Source organism: Meles meles, chromosome 12, assembly GCF_922984935.1.
Source record: "Meles meles chromosome 12, mMelMel3.1 paternal haplotype, whole genome shotgun sequence".
NCBI lineage: Eukaryota > Metazoa > Chordata > Mammalia > Carnivora > Mustelidae > Meles > Meles meles.
The window spans coordinates 48,764,134-48,786,830 of record NC_060077.1 but is presented as its reverse complement, the minus strand read 5'-3'; the positions used below and the strand labels follow the sequence as shown (position 1 = coordinate 48,786,830).

Below are 22,697 nucleotides of genomic sequence, written 5' to 3'. Positions count from 1 at the left end.
AACTTCAGCCAGTGCGTCTGTCGTCCTTCCACGTTCCTGCATAGTGGCTGTCCCTCCAAGTCTGCAAAGACTCAGCTACCAGACAGGAAGAATGGGAAAGGAATATCTTTCTGTTTGTCTTTCTCATAGCTTTTCTGGTCCTTTTCTTTGTTTTTACCATTGGTTTGCACCAAGGTTCACAGAGTGTGGTTCAGTTCATACACAAAGACACACCTGTTTCCTGCCCCATAGTTCCTTCATTTCTGGCTGTGTTATCTTCCCCTTGTTCCCCTGTTGCGTTCCCCTTGGCCTGGTCTGTGAGAGTTGAGGAACAGTGCTGAAAGTAGCAGTGGAAGATATGAGGGCAGCAGGCTTTTTCCAGACCACTCATCCAGATAGTCCCAAGGGAACTCTCTTGTGAGTTCTTCGTGTGACTGCTTTGGGCTTATCAGTGGTATTCAGACAGCAAGAACCTCTCGTGCAAGATAACCTAGTAGATGGTAGACATCTTATGGAGGGAGGGGACCGAGCAGCAGCAGATGTGAAAGAGACTTTGACCCTCCAAAGCCCTTAGATGTAAGAGGGATGAATTTTCACACCCTTGGTAGCTATGGAAGGTCTGTGGGGGGTGGGGGGTGTCGTGAAGGAAAGATCCAGTGCCAGCTTCATCTTGCAGAAGGCACGTCCAAGGAACAGAGCCAGGACTGCAGCTAGCACTTGACCATCACTGAAGAGTCTAGAAACCCACTTAGTGCTCGGGTCACACTCCTGGGTGAGGACTCTGCCTGCAAGCTGGCCACTTGGGCAAATGAGCAGACAGATTTAGCCTAAGACCTAAATTAAGTTTCTCTGGGTAACCCAGATCTTAAATATTTGCACATTTGATTGTTACAGTGTTAGACTTTACATACATAAAATGTTATCCATTTTAGTTGGGGTCAAACTTGGCCTTGCTTTCAGGTTGTTTAAGTAATGCTTAAGTGATGAAGCTTCCTTCTCTCTCCCTCTTTTTTTTTTAAAATTCTCAGTTTGTCAGCTGATGAGAAATTGCAATTAAGAGGTTCTTCAGTTTCATCATTGGTTGCTATTAATTTGCATGGATAAATTTAAACTTTGTTTTTAGCTGGGTCACAGGGTGGAACTCCCTGGCATAAATATTTAATTTTTCCAGCTGACTGATGATCCCAGTGATAAAAGTAGTCCAGCTAATGTTTCTTCCTGAAACTTGACCCTCATATTGTGTGTTGTTTCTTTTCCTATTGTTGGAATCTACACAGTACTAATTAGTTATATACAGTATCGAGAGAGTCCAATACCAGACTATTATATGGGAAGTAAAAATTTCCAAGACAGAACAAAATATAGTTTGCGTCACTTGAGTTTTTCATTACATATCTAGAGAACTGTAGATTTTAACAATTAAAATTATTGTAAGATTACTTTAAAATAATTTGACTAATAGAACCAATAAAATTGTAAGTCCATTGCTATATTTTAAAATAGCTTTTTAATACTCTTCTTAGGGGGTTGAGGGTGTTATCTTGGACTGGATTTATGTGTATATGTTCTCCAGGGTCTTTTTCTTTGCTTTGTACTCCTCTGTTAGTTGGGCCCAGATGTTGGCCCTTTTTGGTTCCTTAAAAATGCATACATTCTGAGTTACTAAAAGAAGTAGGAAGAAGGTGCTTAAGTCATTCTGGATTGCAACACTGGATTTAAAGAAGCTTATTTAAGAATTTTAGGAGCTTTTCAAATGATTAAAAATAATTCACCCATTGAATTGATGGTAAACCCTATCCCTTGTGCCTTGGTCTTCAGTCTGTAGCTCGCCCTCTCTCACTGGCTTGTAACTCCTGTGAAGCCTGGCCAGCTATGTTGAGCAGCCAGCGGCCAGCAGGTCCTTGCCCGTCCCATCCTTGCCTGGGTATTTTCCCTGGGAGGATTTATGTGAGGAGATGTAGCGCACCTAGTGTTGCTTTCGAGATGAAAGATTAAGCCCCTAGGCCAGGAATCTCATCCCATCCGCTGTAACTCGGCGCAGGCAAACATGCTGTCCCCTCGAACACATCTGCCTCAGGGAGTATTTTGTCCTCCTAGTGCTATTTGGGGTTAAAAAAAAATGCACAATCCAGCTTAGCGATAGAGTTCTTCCTTCCTGTAATGAAGTCTCACCCTGCTGTTGTACATGATAGAGTGAAACGTAGAGAACACGTACAGCACGGTGTGGGTCACACACTCGTCGAAGGAGAGGGCTCGAGTCGTCCCCCTGGTGAACCCTGTCTTCTTGGTGACTGGATGGAGCAGCCAGCCAGCCGAGCCTTCCCACGGGACTGCAGCCGTCCGTCCTGGCTGGGGCTCCGGGAGGTGTCCTCTCCTTCACTCCCTCCCCCTCCAAAGCCAGAACTCAGAAGACAGGGTGCACCTGGGGGGGCTCAATCAGTTAAGCCTCTGACTCTTGATTTCGGCTTAGGTCGTAATCTCAGGGTCGTGAGATCGAGCCCTGTATGGGACTCTGCTCTGGTCATGGAGTCAGCTTAAGAGTCTCTCCCTTTCCTGCTCACTTGCACTATTTCTTTCTAAAATAAATAAAATCTTAAAAAAAAAAAAAATACTTGGAAGCCATATTGCCTTCTGAGTAGCTTTTCTACAGCTCAGTGTCCCAGGTGACAGGGTGAAGTATCCTACTCTTTGAGGCCCCCTTGCCTCTGTGCATCTTTTTGGACCTGGCATGCTCACATGTGTTCTTAATGATAATAGCTAACGTTTATTGCTCACTTACTGTATGCCTGCTGCTCTTCTAAGTGTCATATGTGAATTAACCTTTACAAGCCCTGTGAGGCACACAATGAAATGCCCCATTTGGGGAGAGGTGAGGGACTTACTCCAGGTGACACAAGCATGAGGTAGCAAGGGTCCTTTGATCTTAGAGCCCATTCATAAAATGTACCATCTTAACCATTTCTGAGCATGCCGTTCCGTGGAGTTCGTGCCTTCACTCTGTTGTGCAGCTGTCCCCACCTACCGGCCAGCCTTTCCAGAAGGGACACTTCATACCCAGTGTCACCTGTAGCTCTCCAGCCCCCGGCAGCCACCGTGCTGCTTTCTCTTCAGGACTCACTCTTCAAACCCCTTTAGTGTCGCCACTTAGGACTGGACTAACCTGAGCAGATTTTGTTGCTCTTTTTCCCTTCTGCTGCTTAGATCTCATTTCCCTCTTGTGCATTTTATGACTAACGGGTCAGCGTGTGTGTTGTAAGGCGGTCCCAGTTGCCGCGGCGCAAGCTTGTTCACTTCCTTTTGCCAGGCTGAAAGTATTAGACTTTGAAATAAATCTCCTGCTTGACTGCTGATTAAAAGAGCAATGCTTGTCCATTGTAGGAAACTTAGAGAACACAGAAAAGCGTAAAGAAGTAATTCAGATCCCCTTACTGCCCACTCCTCAAGGAAACAGCTGTTCACTAGTTGGTGCCGAGACCTTCTGGAATTTGTTTCTAGGTCTATAAAACCTACTGGTGAACATGTTGCTTTGTAACCTCCCTTTTCTCAAGTTTTGCCATGTGAACTATTGTGCATCATTAGAAAGAGGGTTTGACTTCAAGGAGCTTGTATCCCAGTGTAGGAGTCAGGAAAGTCTAGCGCATTGTGATAAATGCCTGACTAGGCATGAGGTCAGTGGGCACAGGAACTGCAGAGCAGCGTGTCGGGTAGGGGCTCCGGCAGGGTGTGGCATCTAAGGCACTCTCCTCCCCCCGGGGAACTGTATTACTGCAGAGTTAGCAAGGGGAGCGGACACAGCAGCGGGAAGTCTCCCATGCGATCAAGGGCTAAATGGTGAGATCTAGGGTCTGGTCCTCTGGGAGCTGGAGGAAGCGAGAAATCAATGAGCCCCAGAATGGCTGAAGAGGAGAGACTTGGGCTGGGCCTTGAAATACGGGTAGGATGTACAAGAGTTGAGGGATGAGAGCAGGGCATTCCAGGTCAGGGTTGGTCCTGCCAGGTCTTTGAACCCAGTGCCTAAAACAGTATCTGGCGCCTAGTAGACGCTAAATAAGATTCAAAGATCTGCTGAAAAATGTTAATTTCTAATGCATATTCTGTGCTGTAAGTTTGCTGGAGAAGAGATTTTCTCTGAGGGGTAGCTGACAAAATTGCGAGATATTGAAAGTATACGTCACGGTGATTGGATATGGTATACATTGTGAAAGGAACCCCTTGAGTTAATTAACACGTGAGTCACCTCGGTACTTTTTTTCCTGTGAGAACATTTAAATTCTCTACTCTTACCAAATTTTGTTTATGCAAAACAGGGCTAATCAACTATAGTTGCTATGTTACACATTAGACCTTCAGATCTTATTCATCTTATAACTGTAAGATTGTACTGTTTTACCAATCTTTCCCGATACTGCCTACCCACAGCCCCTGGCAACCACGTCCCTACTGTGTTTCTGGAATTTGCCCTTTTTCATATTTTTATTTTGTTTTTGTTGTTTTGTTTTCCACATGTCAGTGATACAGTGATACTATGGAGTTACTTGTCTTTCTGTCTGGCTTATTTCACTTAGCATAATGCCCTCCAGGTTCATCCATGTTATCACAAATGGCAAGATGGCAAGATTGTCTTCTTTTGTAAGGCGAAATAATATTCCTCTGTGTGTGTGTGTGTGTGTGTGTGTGTGTGTGTGTGTGTGATTTTCTTGACCACAGTAATCACATTTTCTCGATCCATTTATCTTTTGCTAGATACTTCGGTTGTTTCCATATTAGCTATTATAAATACTGCTCAAATGAGCATGAGGGTGCAGATGTCTTTTCAAGTTAGTGTTTTCATTTCTTTGGGTAAATATCCAGAAGTGGAATTGCTGGGTCATATGGCAGTTCTATTTTTAAGTTCTTGAACCTCCACTGTGCTTTCCATAGTGTCTGTACCACTTTACAGTCCCATTAGTAGTGCATAAGTGATCCCTTTTCTCCACATCATTGCCAGCCATTCATCTCTTTTATAGATGTAAAACAGATGTCATGTGGTGTCTCACTATAGTTTTGATTTCCATTTCCCTGATGAGTAGTCATATTGGGCACCTTTCATGTATCTATGGGCCATTTGAACGTCATCTTTTTTCTATTGAGTTGGAAGATATACACACACACACATATATACACATATACATACACATACATACATATATATATATATATCGCTCTTGGATACTACCCTCTTATCAGGTACATGATTTATATATATTTTCTCCCATTCTGTAGGTTGCCATTTCATGTTGTTGATGACTTTCTTTGCTGCAGAAGCTTTTCCATTTGATATAATCCCAGTTTTTTGTTTTTGCTTTTGTTACTTTTGCTTTTGTTGAAGGCAGATTAAAAAAAAGTCATGAGACCTATGACAAGGAGTTTACCCCTTATATTTTCATGTAGTTTTATGGTGTCAGTTCTTATGTTAAAGTCTTTAATCCATTTTGAGCTGACTCTTGTGAAGGGTGTAAGATAGTCATCTAGTGTCATTCTTTGGCCTGTGGCTGTCCAGTTTTCCTAGCATCATGTATTGAGGAAATTATTCTCCATTGTATATTCTTGGCTTCTTTGTCAAAAATCAATCCATATATGTGTGGATTTACCACACATATATGTGTGGTGTATTCTGTTTACCTAGGAAGCAAGATGTTAGCTGTGGGCTTGTCGTAAATGGCCTTTATTATGTTGAGTATATTCCCTCTCTACCCACTTTGTTGAGAGTTTTGATCATGAAAGGATGTGGAATTTTGTCACATGCAGTGTTTGCATCTATTGAGATGATCATATGATTTTAATCGTTGATTTTAATATGGTGTATCACATTGATTTTTGGTGTTGAACCATCTTGCATCCCAGGAATAAATCCCACATGATCATGCTATATGATCCTTTTAATGTACTTTTGCATTTGGTTTGCTAATATTTTGTTGACGTCTTTTGCATCTGTGCTCATAAGAGATACTGCTCTACGATTTTCTTTTCACTGTGGTATCCTTGTCTGGTTTTGTTATTGGGATAATGCTGCCTTCATAAAATGTGTTTGGAAGTGTTTCCTCAGTTTTTTTTTTAAAGAGTTTGAGAAGTACAGTCTAACAGGATTTACCAGTAGTGTCACGGGATCCTGGATTTTTGTTTGTTGGCAGGCTTTTAGTTATTGCTTCAATGTCCTTATGGATAATTTGTTCAGATTTTCTCTTAATTTGTGATTCAGTCTTCATAGATTATATATTTCTAGGAATTTATCAATTTCTTTTAGGTTTTCTCATTTGTGTTGGCATGTAATTGCTCATAGTAGTTTCTTATGAGCCTCTTTTTTTCCATGTGTGAGGGTTTTTTTTTTTTTTTTTTTCACAGATTGATTGACTGACTGACTGACTGATTTTAGAAAGAGCACAAGTAGGGGGGAGGACAGGAAGAGGGAGAGAGAAAATCTCAAGCAGACTCCAGACTAAGTGTGGAGCCCAGAGCAGGGCCCATTCTCATGACCCTGAAGTCATAACCTGAGCCGAAATCAAGAGTTAGATGCTTAACTGACTGAGCCACCCAGGCATCCTTTCATGTTTTTTTTTTTTAATTGAACTGTAGTTGATACACGGTGTTGTGTTGGTTTTAGGTGTACAACATAATGATCCAGCAAGTCTATATTATGCTATGCTCACCACAAATGTAGCTATGATCTCTCACAGTGCTATTACATTGATACATTGCCTTTGTTGTACCTTTTACCCTCATGACTTACCCATTCCATAACTGGAAATCTCTGTCTCCCGCTCTCCTTCACCCGTTTTGCCTATATGATCCTCTGTATTTTTATGGTATCAGTTGTAATGTCTCTCCATTTATAACTTTTGAGTCTTTTCTCTTTTTTCTTGATGAGTCTAGTTAAAGGTTTGTCTACTTATCTTTTCAAAAGAACCAGCTCTTAGTTTCATTGATCCTTTCTATTATCTTTTTAGTCTCTATTTCATTCATTTCCCTTCTGATCTTTGTTATATCCTTTCTTCTAGTAACTTTGGGCTTAGTTTGTCTTTTTCTAGTTCTTTGAAGTATAAGGTTAGGCTTTTTATGTGAGATCTTTCTTGTTTCTTAATGTAGGCATTTATTGCTATGAACTTCCCTCTCAGAGTTGCTTCTGCTGCATCCCACAAGTTTTGGCATATTGTATTTCCATTTTCATTTGCCTCACTCAAGATATTTATTGATTTTTTCCCTTTTAATTCTTTTTTGACCCATTTGTTCTGTAGTGTGTTTTATATCTCACATATTTGTATATTTTCCCATTTTTTTCTTGTTCATTTCTTTTTTTTTTTTTTAAGAGATTTTACTTATTTGTCAGAGCACAAATAGGGGAAGCAGCAGGCAGAGGGAGAAGCAGGCTCCCTGCTGAGCAAGTAGCCTGATGCTGGGTTCAATCCCACAACCCCAGGATCTGAGTTGAAGGCAGATGCTTAACCAACTGAGCCACCCAGATGTCCCTCTTGTAGTTCATCTCTAATATCATACTCTTTTGATGAGAAAAGTTGCTTGATGTCATCTGAATCTTCTTAAATTTACTGAGACTTATTTTGTGCCTAGTGAATAATCTGTGCTGGAGAATGTTCCATGAGCCTTTCAAAAGAATGTATATTTTGCTACTATCCAGTGGAATGAATGTTCTATGTATGTCTCTGGGATCTGTCTGATCTAACATAGTATTTCAGTCCATTGTTTCCCTTTTGATTGTCTATCTGGATGGTCTGTCCATTGTTAAATGTAGATATCGACGTTCCCTGCATTTATTGTATCGCTGTGTTAAGTACATAGCAGTGCATCCCACACTGTTGATCTGCTTTGTCTCTGGGGGAAGGAGCATTTTCATGTTTTTACTTCCTTCTTGTTAAATTTTATACCTAGAGTTATATGTTCCTCTACTAGTGTTTTGTTTTGTCTTGTTGTATTAAAGAAAATAACCAGGGAAGGTATTTTTTCAGAGAAGGAAGAGAGCCTGAGCCATCGCAACAAGATAAACTTTGGTAGTCCCAGTTTTCTGACCTGCGTACAACAGTGAAGTTCTGGAGTTAATAAGATCTCAAAGTACACATAGTGCAGCCTTCTTTTCTTGATCTCTTTCTAGATTCTTATTCCCCGGGTCTCCCCAGAATTAGAAACCTACTATTTAATCAGACTGAGCTGCTACATGTCTGTCTATTCTGCAGTATTTTATGGTAATGAATGAGCTTCTGCTCTGTGAAGGTTACATTGTTTTTAATGGTGCAGGTCAGTAAGAATGTGGATGTTGAGGAGTAAAAAGTCAGAGATAAGACAGGTGGCATTCAAGCCTTGGGAATAGTCACATGACCCACATAGGTTTAGTCCCCAGACTTTTTATGAAAGACCTGATTTCCAAACAAAAAGTAAATAATGGTAGGTGGAAGGTTGGGAAGATCAGCAGAATATTCTAGAGAATACCTAGATAAATTTGTTACCTAGTGATTTTTTTTTAAGATTTTATTTGTCAGAGCGCGCACATAAGCAGGCAGAGCGGCAGGCAGAGGCAGAGAAGCAAGCTCCCCTCTGAGCAAAGAGCCCGATGTGGAACTCGATTCCAGGACCCCAGGGTCACGACCTGAGCCGAAGGCAGCGGCTTAACCCACTGAGCCACTCAGGCGTCCCCCTAGAATTTTTTAAAGACCTAATGTTGCAGTTGTTTGCTGGCAGGATGGGGTATACAGACTTGAACATGTCAAGTCAGAGACACGCCCCCCCACCCCAGTCATTACATTATGTTTGGAAGTCTGTTGTGATTGTGTCATTCTAGCAGATAGAATTTAAAACCTGTTCTATAAAATGCATTATAGCCTTCTAGAACCGAGTCCACAAAGTGTAGTAGAGTGCTCAGGAAACCTCAGTGTTGTTCAAAAACAGTCTGAAATTTCTTTTGGAAAATTAGCACAAAAATGGCATATCACTGATCATTAGTTCACTGTGAAGATCTTTGTTTTTTGTGTGCACATCACCTTTCTATCCCATTTCCTAATTCTGTCTAAGGCAGATTTTTTACTCCTCATCATCTAATGCTCACCAGATTGTGGGCTCCTCGAAGTCAAGGAGAATGTTTGGGTAGTCTTTGTGTTTCCTTCCATGCCTGGAACAATATACTCCATATTGTTAGGTGCTCTGGGAAGATTTGTGAAATTGAACGGATAGTAATTAAATTCCATGGGCTATTGTTTTCTATTACTTCCTTCCCAAGAACATGTTAGGTAAATATGACAGCAGGTAAGTTTGCCAAGTCCACGGGACATCACTATTTCCATTTTCTTGTGAAATAGGAACTGTCCAAGATCACCATGCCGGTTATATTTAATGAGCCTCTGAGCTTCCTGCAGCGACTCACCGAATATATGGAGCATACATACCTCATCCACAAAGCCAGTTCATTCTCTGATTCTGTCGAAAGGATGCAGGTATGTGTCAAACACACACTGAAAGGGCGTGAGATAAGAGACTTCTCTGCTACCTTCACCCCGCAAAACACAAACAGAATTTGTGTTCAGTCCAGTGGGAGCTTGGGAAATGTGTTTCCCAGAGAGTGTTTGGAGTGTCCTTTGCATTCCCTCCACTGCTGTCCTCCAGTCAGAGTGCCACCATGGTGGAAAGACCAGTGACAATTGCAAGAGAAACAGAAGGTGGTCGGTCAGTAACCAAATCTGGATGTTAGTGAGCTGAGTCTCCATTTTAGAAAATAGTATCGTGTTGAGGGAAAAAGCTTAATTTTTCTTTTTTCAGATTTTCTTAGACTGTTTTCCAAAAAGGAACACACACACACACACACAAATACATATATGTGCTTATGTATGTAAGAAATATACACACTGTCACAGGTTAAAACAAAAGACAACAAGGAATTGCACTTCTTAATTTTGTTTTTGGTACAAGATGTTTCCGTGGTGTGTGTGGATGGGTCAGGTACATGCGGAGCAGAATAGACACACTGTTCTCCTTCGGGCAAAGCCATGGCATTCTAAAGGGAATCTTTCTGGTCTTTTGTTTCTATCAGTCGGCTTTTCCCAACCTTATGAGACTTGATACCAGTGTTCAGTTATGTCTCATTTTCCCTATACTAAAAATGTTGTACTTTTTAGAAATTTTAAGAGAATTAAAAGTGATTTGGGGTTTGAGGGTTTTTTAAAAGTTTTTGAGAGAATTTGTAGCACTCTTAGGGTGTTATAAAAACCATATGGCTCAGAATGAATAGAGCAAGAGACTCGGTAATTTTCATTTTGAATGCCCACACTGGCATATTAAGTTGCTAGAGCTGTATTAAAAATCCAAACAACTAAGCTCCTCAAAATAATTTTGTAAATTACACTCTTCAGCAAAATTTCCGGCCCTAAAAGAATGGGGAGCAAGCTAGGCTATTTTTAACTTCTAATGCTCTGTTCCACAGTGTGTAGCTGCATTTGCCGTGTCTGCTGTTGCTTCTCAGTGGGAACGCACTGGAAAGCCTTTCAACCCACTTCTGGGAGAGACCTATGAATTAGTTCGGTAAAGATCTTTCACTTTTTGAGATGGGTTTTGTATGATTTATTTAGCTTTTGAGATGAACAGGGAAAAAATGTATATATTTTTAATATTACCGACATTTTGCATTACTTGGAGCAAGTTAACAGTTTTGATGTTTGTTCGGTTTTATAGACTATGTAAAAAATGTGGACACATATGAAATGCACCATTATGACAAATGATTATACAAGGATTTTGGGATTTCTGATCATGTGGAATTAGTGATTCTTTTCTCCTTCTATAGATCATAAAATATTGGAGTTTTTTTAATACCCATTTAATATATATTAACAGATTTATACTGTTGGCATAAAGACAATGAATGCATCTACAGGTATAACTCTGTGCCTGCTGTATGCCTACTGTAGCCTGCTTCTTCCACAATTAGGGAATCCATTTGGCTTTAGTTTTTCTGAATCCTTTTCATCTCTGCTAAGTCTTGATATCATTTGTATTGTAGCTGTTTGAAAGGGCAGAGACACTTAGGTTCCCCTTTCTTTTTTTTTTTTTTTTTTTAAGATTTTATTTATTTATTTGACAGGGAGAGAGATCACAAGTAGGCAGAGAGGCAGGCAGAGAGAGAGAGGAGGAAGCAGGCTCCCCACGGAGCAGAGAGCCCGATGCGGGGCTCGATCCCAGGACCCTGAGATCATGACCTGAGCCAAAGGCAGCGGCTTAATCCACTGAGCCACCCAGGCGCCCCTAGATTCCCCTTTCTTAATATCAGTGGAATAAGTTTTAAACTTGCATGACTAATATTGTCAGTTCATGCAGGTTGCCCAAATTCATGTGCCTCTTTGTTATGTTCAAGTAGCTAGAACCTGTTTAAAACTTTAATACCACCTTTTGACTGAAATGACAGTGATGTACACATTGCATGGCAAGAGTTAATTACAATGCTGCTTCTTCTTTTTATTTTATTTTTTTATCTTAAGAGATGACCTTGGTTTCAGACTCATCTCTGAGCAGGTCAGCCATCACCCACCCATTAGTGCATTTCATGCTGAAGGATTAAACAATGATTTCATCTTTCATGGCTCAATCTACCCCAAACTGAAGTTCTGGGGCAAGAGTGTGGAAGCAGAACCCAAAGGAACCATCACTTTGGAGCTCCTTGAGTGAGTGAAATCTAGTCATTAAACTCTTCATGTATGCCTACTCTTAAGTATATATACCTGCACACAGACTTAACAATGTTGTTCTAAAGCTGGAGAAAAACAGCTTTCATACAGTGTAAACTATCCACCTTTCTGTAAAAGAATTAGAAAGCACTGCAGTAACCATTGTTTATCAATTTAGGAATGTATGAAAAATTGAGCTTGATGTTTGACTATGGTATTTGTGTCTATTTTAAGTGAGAATGGAGTCAGTTACTCCATGATAGGTCTTAAGAAACACTTTCTTTAGATCAAGGCAATGTTTTCTTTAAAATGAATTCACTTTGAGAACTATTGAAATAATATTTGGCCCATCTTAGACATTAGGTAAATTTGAAAGTCCTCCTCTTTTGCAGTAGGAAAAAAAAAAGATTAGCATGGAAGATTAGCATGGAATATCTTTCCATTTATTTATGTCTTCTTCAATTTCTTTCACTAATGTCTTGTAGTTTTCAGTGTACAGGTCTTTCACTTCCTCAGCTAAATTTATTCCTAGGTATTTTATTCTTTTTGATGCAATTATAAATGGGATTGTTTTCTTAATTCCATGCTCATGGATTATAAGAGTTAATACTATTGGTATATCTATACTATCCAATCTACAGTTTCAGTGTAATTCCTATCAAAATTCCAGTGATGTTTTTCACAGAAACAGAACAGACAATTTTAAAATTTGTATGGAACCATAAAAGATACTGAAAAGCCAAAGCAATCTTCAGAATGAACACAGCTGGAGGCATTATACTTCTTGATTTCAAACTATACCACAAAGCTATGGTAACGAAAACAGTATAGTATTGGCATAAAAAACAAACACATGAGATGGATGGAGCAGAACAGAAATCCCAGAAACAAACCCATGCCTATATGGCCAGTTTATGAAAAATGAAGAAAGGATAGTCTCTTCTAATGGTGCTGGACAGCTAGCTGCATGCAAAAGAATGAAACTGGACCACTGTCTTACACCACACACAAGTTAGCTCAAAATGGATTAAAGATTTGAATATAGGACTGTAAATTTCCTAGAAGAAAATATAGGTGATGAAGTCCTTGACATAGGTGTTGGTGAGGATTTTTTAAGTCTAACACCGAAAGACAAAGCAAAACAGCGTGGGGAAAAGAAAAGGAAAAAATATGGGACTAAGTCAAACCAGAAAGCTTCTGCCCAGCAAAGGAAACCCATCGACAAAATGAAAACAACCTACAAAATGGGAGAAAAATTTTGCAAATCTGTATCTGATAAGGGGCTAATATCCAAAATATATAAAGAACTCCTCCAGCTCAATGGCAAAAAAGCTAACAGTCCAATTTAAAATGGGCAGAAGATTTGAATAGACATTGTTCCAAAGAAGACATACAGTTTTCTATCAGGTACATGAAAAAGTGCTCAGCATCACTAATTCTCAGGGAAATGCAAATCAAAACCACAACGAGATACCACCTTACCCTATCAGAATGACTGTTATCAAAAAGCCTAGAAATAGGGGCGCCTGGGTGGCTCAGTGGGTTAAAGCCTCTGCCTTCAGCTCAGGTCACGATCCCAGGGTCCTGGGATCAAGCCCCGCATCTGGCTCTCTGCTTGGCAGGGAGCCTGCTTCCTCCTCTCTCTCTGCCTGCCTCTCTGCCTACTTCTGATCTGTCTGTCAAGTAAATAAATAAAACCTTAAAAAAAAAAAAAAAAGCCTAGAAATAACAAGGATTGGTGAGGAGAAGGGAACATTCATAGCACTATTGATGGAATGCAAACTGTTGCAGCCTCTCTGGAAAACAGTGTGTGGAGGTTCCTCAAGGAATTAAAAAGAGAACTGCCACACTATCGAGCAATTCTATTTCTGGGTATTTACCCAAAGAAAATGGGAACACTAACTTGAATAGACATATACCAGCCCCCCCCCCCCCCCCCCGTGTTCCCTGCAGCATTATTTACGATAGCTAGCATTTGGAAACGGCCTAAGTGTCCATCCATGGATGAATAAAGAACATGTGGTGTATATATACAATGGAATATTATTCAGCCATAAAGACAAATGTCTTGCCATTTGCCACAATATGGATGGACTTTGAGGGACATTATGCTAAGTGAAATAAGAGAAAGACAAATACGATATGAGCTATCTTACTTGTGGAAATAAGTAAATAATAAAAAGTAAAAATTAAAAAAACAAAACAACCTCGTAGATAAGGAAAACAAATCGGTGGTTACCAGAAGTAGGAAGGAGGAGATGGAAGAAATGAGTGAATTGTTGTTTTTCATTTAAGTAAATTGAATTAAATTTTTAAAGAAAAAAATTAGATTTAAATTCAAAGGCAATTCCTATTCTAGTTAAAATGGAGTGAGCACCATGTAGTCTGTCTTTCCTGTGAATTACAGCCATCCAGAAGACAGACAGCACCTATCTGAGGACTCTGAAGAGTAAAGAATGACAGATTGATTGGGGAGAGATACTGACATTTGCATCAAAGACTTTAAAGCAGTTCTTATAACTGTGCTTCAGGAGCTGCTCCATGAAGATAAACACTCTTAAAATGAATAGAAAGACATTCTAGCAAAGAAATTGAAGTATTTTTGGAAACCTTAATACTGAAAATTACAGTAACGTACAAAAGCTGGGATAGGCTCAGTAGCAGAATGAAGATTGATAAAGTATGTACAGGCTCTATTTGCTGAACACTACACAAAACGGATGAAAATAAAGAACAGTTGAGTAATGGAAGGCAGGCTGTGTTTCAGTATATTTGAAGCCTTAATATAGTTAAGATGTCAGTTCTCCCCTAACTGATCTAAAGTGACCTATATTAACACGATCCAGATAAAAAGTTCCAGGATGATTTGTAATATAGAGAAGTTGATTCTAACATTTACACAGATAGGCAAATGAAATAGAACAATCAGAACAGTTTTGAAAAGGAAGAATAGAACAGATGGACTCCCACTTCCCATTTCTAAGACTTAACTCTAAAAACCAAGAAATCAAGAATGTGTGGTAATGGCAAAAGGATAGACACATACATCACTGGAACAGAGGAAAAGAGTCCAGAAATTACTCTGTAGAAGTATGGTCACTAGATTTGTAACACAGGTGCAAACACAATTCAGTGAAGGAAAGTCCTTCCTACAAATGGTATGGGAACAATTGGACGGGGACATCTTAAAGATTTTATTTACTTATTTGACAGACAGAGATCATAAGTAGGCAGAGAGGCAGGCAGAGAGAGAGAGGAAGGGAAGCAGGCTCCCCGCCGAGCAGAGATACTGACACGCGATCCCAGGACCCTGAGATCATGACCCGGGCCGAAGGCAGCGGCCTAACCCGCTGAGCCACCCAGGCAAAAATGAACCTTAATTTCTGTCTCACACCTTATACAAAAATGAACTCAAAATCGTAGACTAAAATCAAATATACAGCTGTGTAAAGCTTTCAGAAGAAAACATAGAAAATCTTTCTGGCTTTGGATTAGACAGTGGCATTTTACAGATACATACCAAAACACAATCCAGAAAAGACAAATTTGATAAATTAGATTTTATCAAAATGAAAAACTTTTGCTCTATGAAGGACACTCTTCAGAGAATGAAGAAGGAAGCTCTAGGTGGGTAAACATTATTTGCAAATCATATATCCAACAAAAACTTGTAGCCAGAATATATAAAAAATTCTCAAAATTTAGCAATTAAAAAATGGAACAATTCAATGAGAAATTGGGCAAATGATGCAGATACTTCACCAAAAGATATAGAGAGATGGCAAATAAACACATGAGATGATCTCAATAGCATTAGTCATTAGAGAAATGCAAAATTATAATCACAGTGAGATACCACTACACACCTATTAGAATGGCTAAAATCAAAATAATTTGTAAAACTGATAATACCAACTGCTGACAAGGATGCACCATAACTAGAAATATTGTTGATGGGACTATAAAATAGTAGAGTCACTCTGGAGAGCAGTATGGCAGTTTCTTACAAAGTTAACTGTAGGTTTACCATACAACTCAGCAGTCCCCACCTAGGTGTTTATCTAGAGGAATGAAAATTTACATTGTCACAAACACTTGTCCACAGATGTTTATAGCAGTAGTATTTAAAATCACCAAAAAGTGGAGGTTCCTCAAAAAATTAAAAATAGAACTACTGTATGATCCAGAAATTGCACTACTGGGTATTTTCCCAAAGAATACAAAAATACTAATTCAAAAGACTGTCTGAGCTTTCACTGAGTCCTAATCACTGATCATAGATCACCATGGCATATATAGTAATAATGAAAACTTTGATGTACTGCAAGGATTACCACAATGAGATACAGAGACACGAAGTGAGCAAATGCTGTGGGGAAAAGGTGCCAGTAGACTTGCTGGATGCAGGGCTGCCACAGACCTTCAATTTGTATTTAAAAAAAAAAAGACAGTATATGCAAAATGCAATGAAACCAGATAGACTGGTATATACATAGTTCATTTGGAATTTAGTGAAAGTGTAGGCTTTTCTCTTAAGCTTCTAATCCTTTTAAGAAATAACAAGAAAAGTCAGACAATAGCCTATTTTATTGTGAGTTAGCATCAATAGAGGTTTTGAAGTCTTAGAGCTTAGGTATGTCCAGCCTTCTGATTTGTTATCCTAAGTAATGGCATTTGAGAAAAATGCACTTTTAAAACAAAATAACGTCTCTCTCTCTCTCTTTTTTTTTCCCCTGGGTTTTTGGTTTTTGTTTTCCAGACACGGTGAAGCATACACATGGACAAATCCTACATGCTGTGTACATAATATCATTGTGGGTAAACTCTGGATTGAGCAGTATGGCAATGTGGAAATCACAAACCACAAGTAAGATGCGTTAAGGTTCTTATCTATCCCTTCAACTGTCACCAACCCATTCCAGTGGACTTCATTTTTTTTTTTTTTTAAAGCCCTAGTAAAGCTCTGTGATAATTTAAGAACCAGGCAGTGGGGCTTTTGGGCAAATAGAAGCTCATTGGTGTAAGGAGTGGAGTTCGCTAAAGTTTCTGATTAGGGAAGACTGGGTGAACTCTTAAGTTTTCACAGATGAAACTATAATTTCATCCTCAGCTCGTTTTGTTTATAATACTTGGTTTGTATTATTCACAGAGGGGCATGAGGTGGGAAGAACATGAAAGTTAAAAAGAGCTGGGTTCAAATCCTACTTTGTGCCCTTAGTCAGGTGTCTTACTTGTCTTGGGCTGCTCTAAGAGATCACGACGGACCTGGCGGCTTAAATAGTAGAAATTTCTTTCTCCCAGTTCTGGAGGCTAAGAAGTCCAGGGTCAGGGTGTGGGCAGCCTTGCTTGCTGTCTGGTGGAGGCTGTCTCCCTCGTTTGCAGCAGCCGTCTCTTCATCTCCTCACATGGTGGCCACAGAGCTCATGTCTCGTGTCTCTGTAGAAGCGCAGTAGTCTCACTTACAAGGACTCCATCCTCGTGACTCAATTACCTCCAGGTACCATCGCGTTGAGAGTGAGGGCTTCAGCACACGAATCTGTTCCGCGGCAGCATTGCTTCCTTTGTCTCTAGCTCTTCACGAGCCTTGCTCACCTTTTCTTGATGGTGAGTCAGGCACTAACTGAGGATCAGTCACGATAACCTCTGTGTGGGGCCTGGCGTGTAGAGTAGCTCTAGAAAGGTCACCTTCCTCATGCTTCTCTGCCGCTGCTTCCATGGTGAATGGTCATCTGAGCTTAGTATCTTCTTCACAGGACTGGAGACAAATGTGTGTTGAATTTTAAGCCATGCGGCCTTTTTGGTAAGGAATTACACAAAGTCGAAGGCTACATTCAAGATAAAAGGTAAAGTTTCATTTTAAATGTTGAGTAGTTAGTATAGGTGTCTTCTGCTAAATAAAATGTCAGTATTAAAATCTGCCATAACCTAAGAAACAAGCATTTCAGGGAGTTGAAAATTTTTTCTGCTAAGGAAATGTGTTTCTTTAAAGAATCTGATTCATGGGACGCCTGGGTGGCTCGGTGGGTTAAAGCCTCTGCCTTCAGCTCAGGTCATGATCCCAGGGTCCTGGGATCGAACCCCACATCAGGCTGTCTGCTCAGCAGGGAGCTTGCTTCCCTTCCTCTCTCTCCGCCTGCCTCTGTCTACTTATAATCTCTGTCAAATAAATAAAATCTTAAGAAAAAAAAGAATCTGATTCATAAGCATCTTCATAGTAAGATTCGATTACAGCAAAACACTGGTTTAATTGTTGGCTGAATGTCAATTTCTCTTGACAGCAAAAAGAAGCTCTGTGCCCTCTATGGGAAATGGACCGAATGTTTGTACAGTGTTGACCCGGCTACTTTTGATGCCTACAAAAAAAATGACAAGAAAAATACTGAAGAGAAAAAAAACAGCAAACAGGTGAACACCCTATTCAGGCGGTGTGGAAGGAATCGCTAGGCTCTTGAATTTGTACTAATCCTTTTAGAGGTGGCCTGTTATGGGTCATAGTTTGAACTTTTTTTTTTAACTTGTTGCTAGTGCACATAACTTTTCTGCCTGCGTCATATTTATTTAATTGAGATATAGTTGCGGTGCAGCCTTGAATCTTTGTAACAAATAGCCCTGGTAGCGACTGTTTGCCGTTACCTTCCTCGGAGCCTGGGTGCCCTGGGTGCCCGCCACTTCCGTAGCTGTGTGCTGGGGGTTGGTGATTGGAGTCACATCATGTGGGGAAATGGGTGTTCACCTTGGACAAATGATCTCTTCCTTTGTGTTTATCTGCCTTAGAAGTTGAGAGCAATTGAGTGTTTAAAACTGCCTCCCAAATTATTTCCTACATTTTCACACCTGTTAGCTGTTTTGTTGCATGCTCCCGATCTCTTATGTCTACACCACCGAACCGAAGACCAGCACAGTGGGGGGAGTCATTTCTGGTGCAACCTCCGTGAGACCGTTGGCTCTGCACATGCAAGGCACATGGCCACCTGCCGCAGGCCCCAGGGAGCCTCGTACTGAAGGCACTGCTGTCCCTCTGCCCCATGCAGGGGAGTGGGGGGGGGGCAGGGGCGCCTGTTGGGACAGGAGGTATCCGCGGCCTGGTTACTCCCCAGGAGCTGGCACCGTGGTTAAGGACACAAACTGTCAGAGGGAATCCTTTCCACCATTGATGGGGGAAAGTCTCAGGTTTCCCACCTTCACTCTGGCACCTTCAGCGCCTTCATTCGTGAAACGGGGACCATAATAGGACATAGTATATGAAAGGAGTTGACTGTTGTAAGGGGCACGGGGTGCTCTGTGCTCAGAGTGAATGCTGCTCTGGCCCAGCCGCCTGGCCTCCCGGCTCCCTTCCGGCCGTCTCAGACCTATGAAAGCTGAGAAGCCGGCTTGTCTTTAAAAATAGGCATATTTATGAGGGGCTTCCTTTGTAAATCAGGTGACCAGGGTCCTGAGGCGAAGGAAAGGAGTTTTATTAAACTCCTGCAAACACGCTACTCTGCCTGGTTCCGGCTCCTTCCCTGCATCCTTCCCCACGCCCCTCGCCCACCTGCTTTCCCTTCCCGGGGCAGGTGCACCGACCCTGCCCTGCAGCAGGGACAGAATGGACAGGCCCCAAGAAGGACACATGCCAGGATGCTGGGAGCCTGACACGAGCTCCTGGCAGCCGCTCCAGCCAGTGCGAGGCCACCCTGGCAATGACAGCCTCACCCACAGACATGGTGTCCGCCCCCTTACAGAGTTGGCAAAGTCCCAGGAAATGTCCCTCTTGTCCTGTCAACCTGGTCAGTCTTTGTAGACAAGTGGCCTTCCCGCTGAGAGGGAGAGAGATGCCTCCACCTCATTCACTCCTTGTCCAGTCCCCTTGTCTGTGTGCAGAGAGCTGCTGTTGGCTCCTGAGGTCCCTGCGTGCATTCGGATGCTGCGGCAAGCTTGTCACCATGGCGCTGTCGCCTCTCTGCCGCTGTTCTGTAAACCGTATGTTCGCTGAAGCAGCTCACCCAGTGGTGACCCTACTGGTTTTGTGTCATTGCTACATGTAGTTCACTGCCCAGTTAACATTCCACTGAGTTATTTTGTCTTTTAAAAAAAAAAAAAAGCTTGAAAAACACAGAGACCCTGTAGTAAAGAGCGGTGATGACCGTCATTGCGTCTCGAGTGTGGCGGCCCCAAGGGACACTGCGTTGGCAGCTGCTGGCCCCTGGCCCCTGGTCCATAGGTGCGAGGTGGCTCCGTGCGCCGTCCGGGGCCGATGGGAAGAGTGCGAGTGAGGCAGGCATGCAGCGGGACGCGGGGGCTGCTGTGCGGCTTGCTGGTGGGTCCTTTCTCAGCTGCTGTAATCGGGTTGGTCTGTCGGCTCTTGTAGGTGAGCACTTCTGAGGAGTCGGACGAGATGCCGATGCCAGATTCTGAAAGCGTGTTTGTGATCCCTGGCAGTGTTCTCCTGTGGCGAATAGCCCCTCGGCCTCCCAATTCTGCCCAGGTGAGACCGCGCCCCGCATCAGTAGCTCTCTGTCCCCGCCCACACCCCGCGGCTGTGCCTCTGCGGGCTCCCACGTGCCTGGTCCCTTGTGCCCGAGAGTCCGTGCCCCGCGCTGGCCATCCCTGCTAGCTGGCATCTGTCGGGGCACAACTCTGGGAGGCTTCTTCAGGAATAACTGAGGAGTAAGACTGGCTGTCAGCGGACATGGGGTGATGCAGACACTTAAGGCTTGAGCCCCCCAGATCTACCAAGTATGGATTTTAATGACGTACAAAAAGAATGTTGCTTTTGCTTATAGTTCTACTTCAGGTTGATGGGGATAGAGGATACTTATCTGTGGGGCCTGCTTTGAGATCTCTTTGAGACGAACACTCATGGGTGGTGCAGACCTCAGTGAGAACATTAGCCGGGTGGTCCGAGAAGGCTGGTCCGAGAAGGTGGTTGTCCCCACAAGACAGAGGGAGGTCATTGTCAAGTTCTGCTGTCTTCAGGGGTTCTCAGGGTGCGTTATGCCTTGCTACATGTTAATTCAGACATTTTGCTGCCTTTCAGATGTATAATTTTACTAGCTTTGCAATGGTTTTGAATGAAGTAGACAAGGACATGGAGGGTGTGATTCCGAAGACAGACTGCAGGTTGCGGCCTGACATCAGAGCCATGGAGAACGGAGAGATAGGTAATGTGAGGGGTCATGGTGAAGCCTCCCTTGGGGGGAAAGGAGTTTTGTGTTTGCATCTTGTGGTACAAGTATTTGTTGTCTCTCTCTCTGGGAGATCATTTTAATTAAAATTCCACCTAAATTCGTAGCTTTCATTTAGATTCATTATTTCAGTGATCCTCCCTGACAATTTAATATACTCCATATGGCCAGAGACAGATCTTAAATGTCAGAGGGGAATTTGAGAAAAGAAGAGCATCATTATCAACTTGAATCTATATACTAATTAGTTCACTGTATTATTTCAGAACTTAAATACTACCTTGTGAGCCTCAAAGAAGAGTGTGGCCTTGGTTAATTATGACATTTTTAGCTGGTGTTACATTTCTTCTAATTCTGTGTTTCTCAAAAGGGAAGCTGTTTTACCCCCAGGGGACATGTGGCCGTGTCTGGAGAGTTTGTCATGGCTGGGGAACTGCTGCTGGCATCTTGTGGCCGGAGGCCGGGATGCTGCCAGAGGTCCTCCAGCGCCTGGGACGGCCTCACAGAGAGTCAGGTGGCGCGAGGTGTGAGGACACCGAGGTCGAGAGACCCTGTCTCAGTACCTTGGCGCTCCCTTTGAGTGATCAGGATCAGTGAGACAGTGCACCAGGATTTTGAAAAACTGTTTGAATTTCTTATGACTGGAACGTGAAGGAGCTCTGTGAGGTCTCACCAAGGATTAAGAAAAATTTCACATTTATTCAGTTTTTCCACCCAGTTTTTCATTGAAGCTTTGTAACATAATTTTTTTGGCCTTAAGAATAAGCAGGTTTGGGGCGCCTGGGTGGCTCAGTGGGTTAAGCCTCTGCCTTCAGTTCAGGTCTTGATCTCAGGGTCCTGGGATCGAGCCCCACATCAGGCTCTCTGCTCATCAGGGAGCCTGCTTCCTCCTCTCTCTCTGCCTGCCTCTCTGCCTACTTGTGATCTGTCAAATAAATAAGTAAATCTTTGAAAAAAAAAAAAAAAAGAATAAGCAGGTTCTTTGGTAAGTACAGAGGTTGTTCAGGGTGAGACTGTAGAAGGAGACGACTAGGTCTTGAGTGCCAGCTCTACCTCTGCCTGCCTTGGGTCCGTGTTAAAATTTTAACGTAATATTGGTTTTCTAATAAAACAGAGAGCTCATGTGATGCATGTGGGTGATTCTTATCTGCAGCGTTACTGAGCCTAGCGTCTCTACCTGTAGGATGACTGGTTTCCACCCATGTTTGTGCCTTAGATCAAGCTAGTGAAGAAAAAAAACGACTGGAGGAAAAGCAAAGAGCAGCCCGCAAGAACAGGTCCAAGTCGGAGGAGGACTGGAAAACGAGGTGGGTGCGGCTGTGCAAGGCGGGGCAGGCGTGGGGCTGCAGAGCATTCCCAGGCCTGGAGTGAACAGCTCGTTCCCCACAAGACTTGCATGTGTGACAAAGGAAAAGGGCTGTTCGGAAATTAAGGTTTAAATATTCCCTCGCGATTATTTATTGTGGGTAAGTGGTTTAAGCAAACCGTCTACCTTCCATGTCTGGTGAAGTCCTGTCTTTTTCTTGTAGTAAGAGGGAGAGGAAAGTAAAATCCAGAATGACACATTTGGGCATGAAAATAGGTTCAGAGCCATTTGCTACTGTGTGTATCCATTGCCGTAACTCTTCCAAACACAGGGGATTTGACATGCACCTGAAATACGAGTTGTATAAAGTAACGTCTTGGATTCCATTCAGAAATCGAAAGTGGGCCATAAAATTTCTTGGTTTTGGAAATTTTGTTTTTTTAAGAGTCAGGAGTTGCATAGTGACTTTATTAACTAATAGAATCACTTGTCAACAGGAATAGGATAAAAGCATTTTTTAAATTTTATATCACATAGTAGAAACCATTGTAATTC

General features: G+C 42.0%; 1 protein-coding gene across 7 annotated transcripts in view; it reads left to right on the top strand.

Annotated features, from left to right (window-relative positions):
- Positions 1 to 22,697, top strand: part of OSBPL1A (oxysterol binding protein like 1A) — a 231,211-nt gene that overhangs the window by 203,900 nt on the left and 4,614 nt on the right. For all 7 annotated transcript variants that reach the window (XM_046024703.1, XM_046024704.1, XM_046024708.1 and 4 more), the window contains 9 exons: positions 9,318 to 9,452; positions 10,436 to 10,533; positions 11,487 to 11,669; positions 16,432 to 16,539; positions 17,426 to 17,515; positions 17,951 to 18,077; positions 20,020 to 20,136; positions 20,689 to 20,812; positions 22,053 to 22,143. In XM_046024703.1, the coding sequence (XP_045880659.1) occupies positions 9,318 to 9,452; positions 10,436 to 10,533; positions 11,487 to 11,669; positions 16,432 to 16,539; positions 17,426 to 17,515; positions 17,951 to 18,077; positions 20,020 to 20,136; positions 20,689 to 20,812; positions 22,053 to 22,143 (1,073 nt within the window). The remainder of the gene's footprint in view (positions 1 to 9,317; positions 9,453 to 10,435; positions 10,534 to 11,486; positions 11,670 to 16,431; positions 16,540 to 17,425; positions 17,516 to 17,950; positions 18,078 to 20,019; positions 20,137 to 20,688; positions 20,813 to 22,052; positions 22,144 to 22,697) is intronic.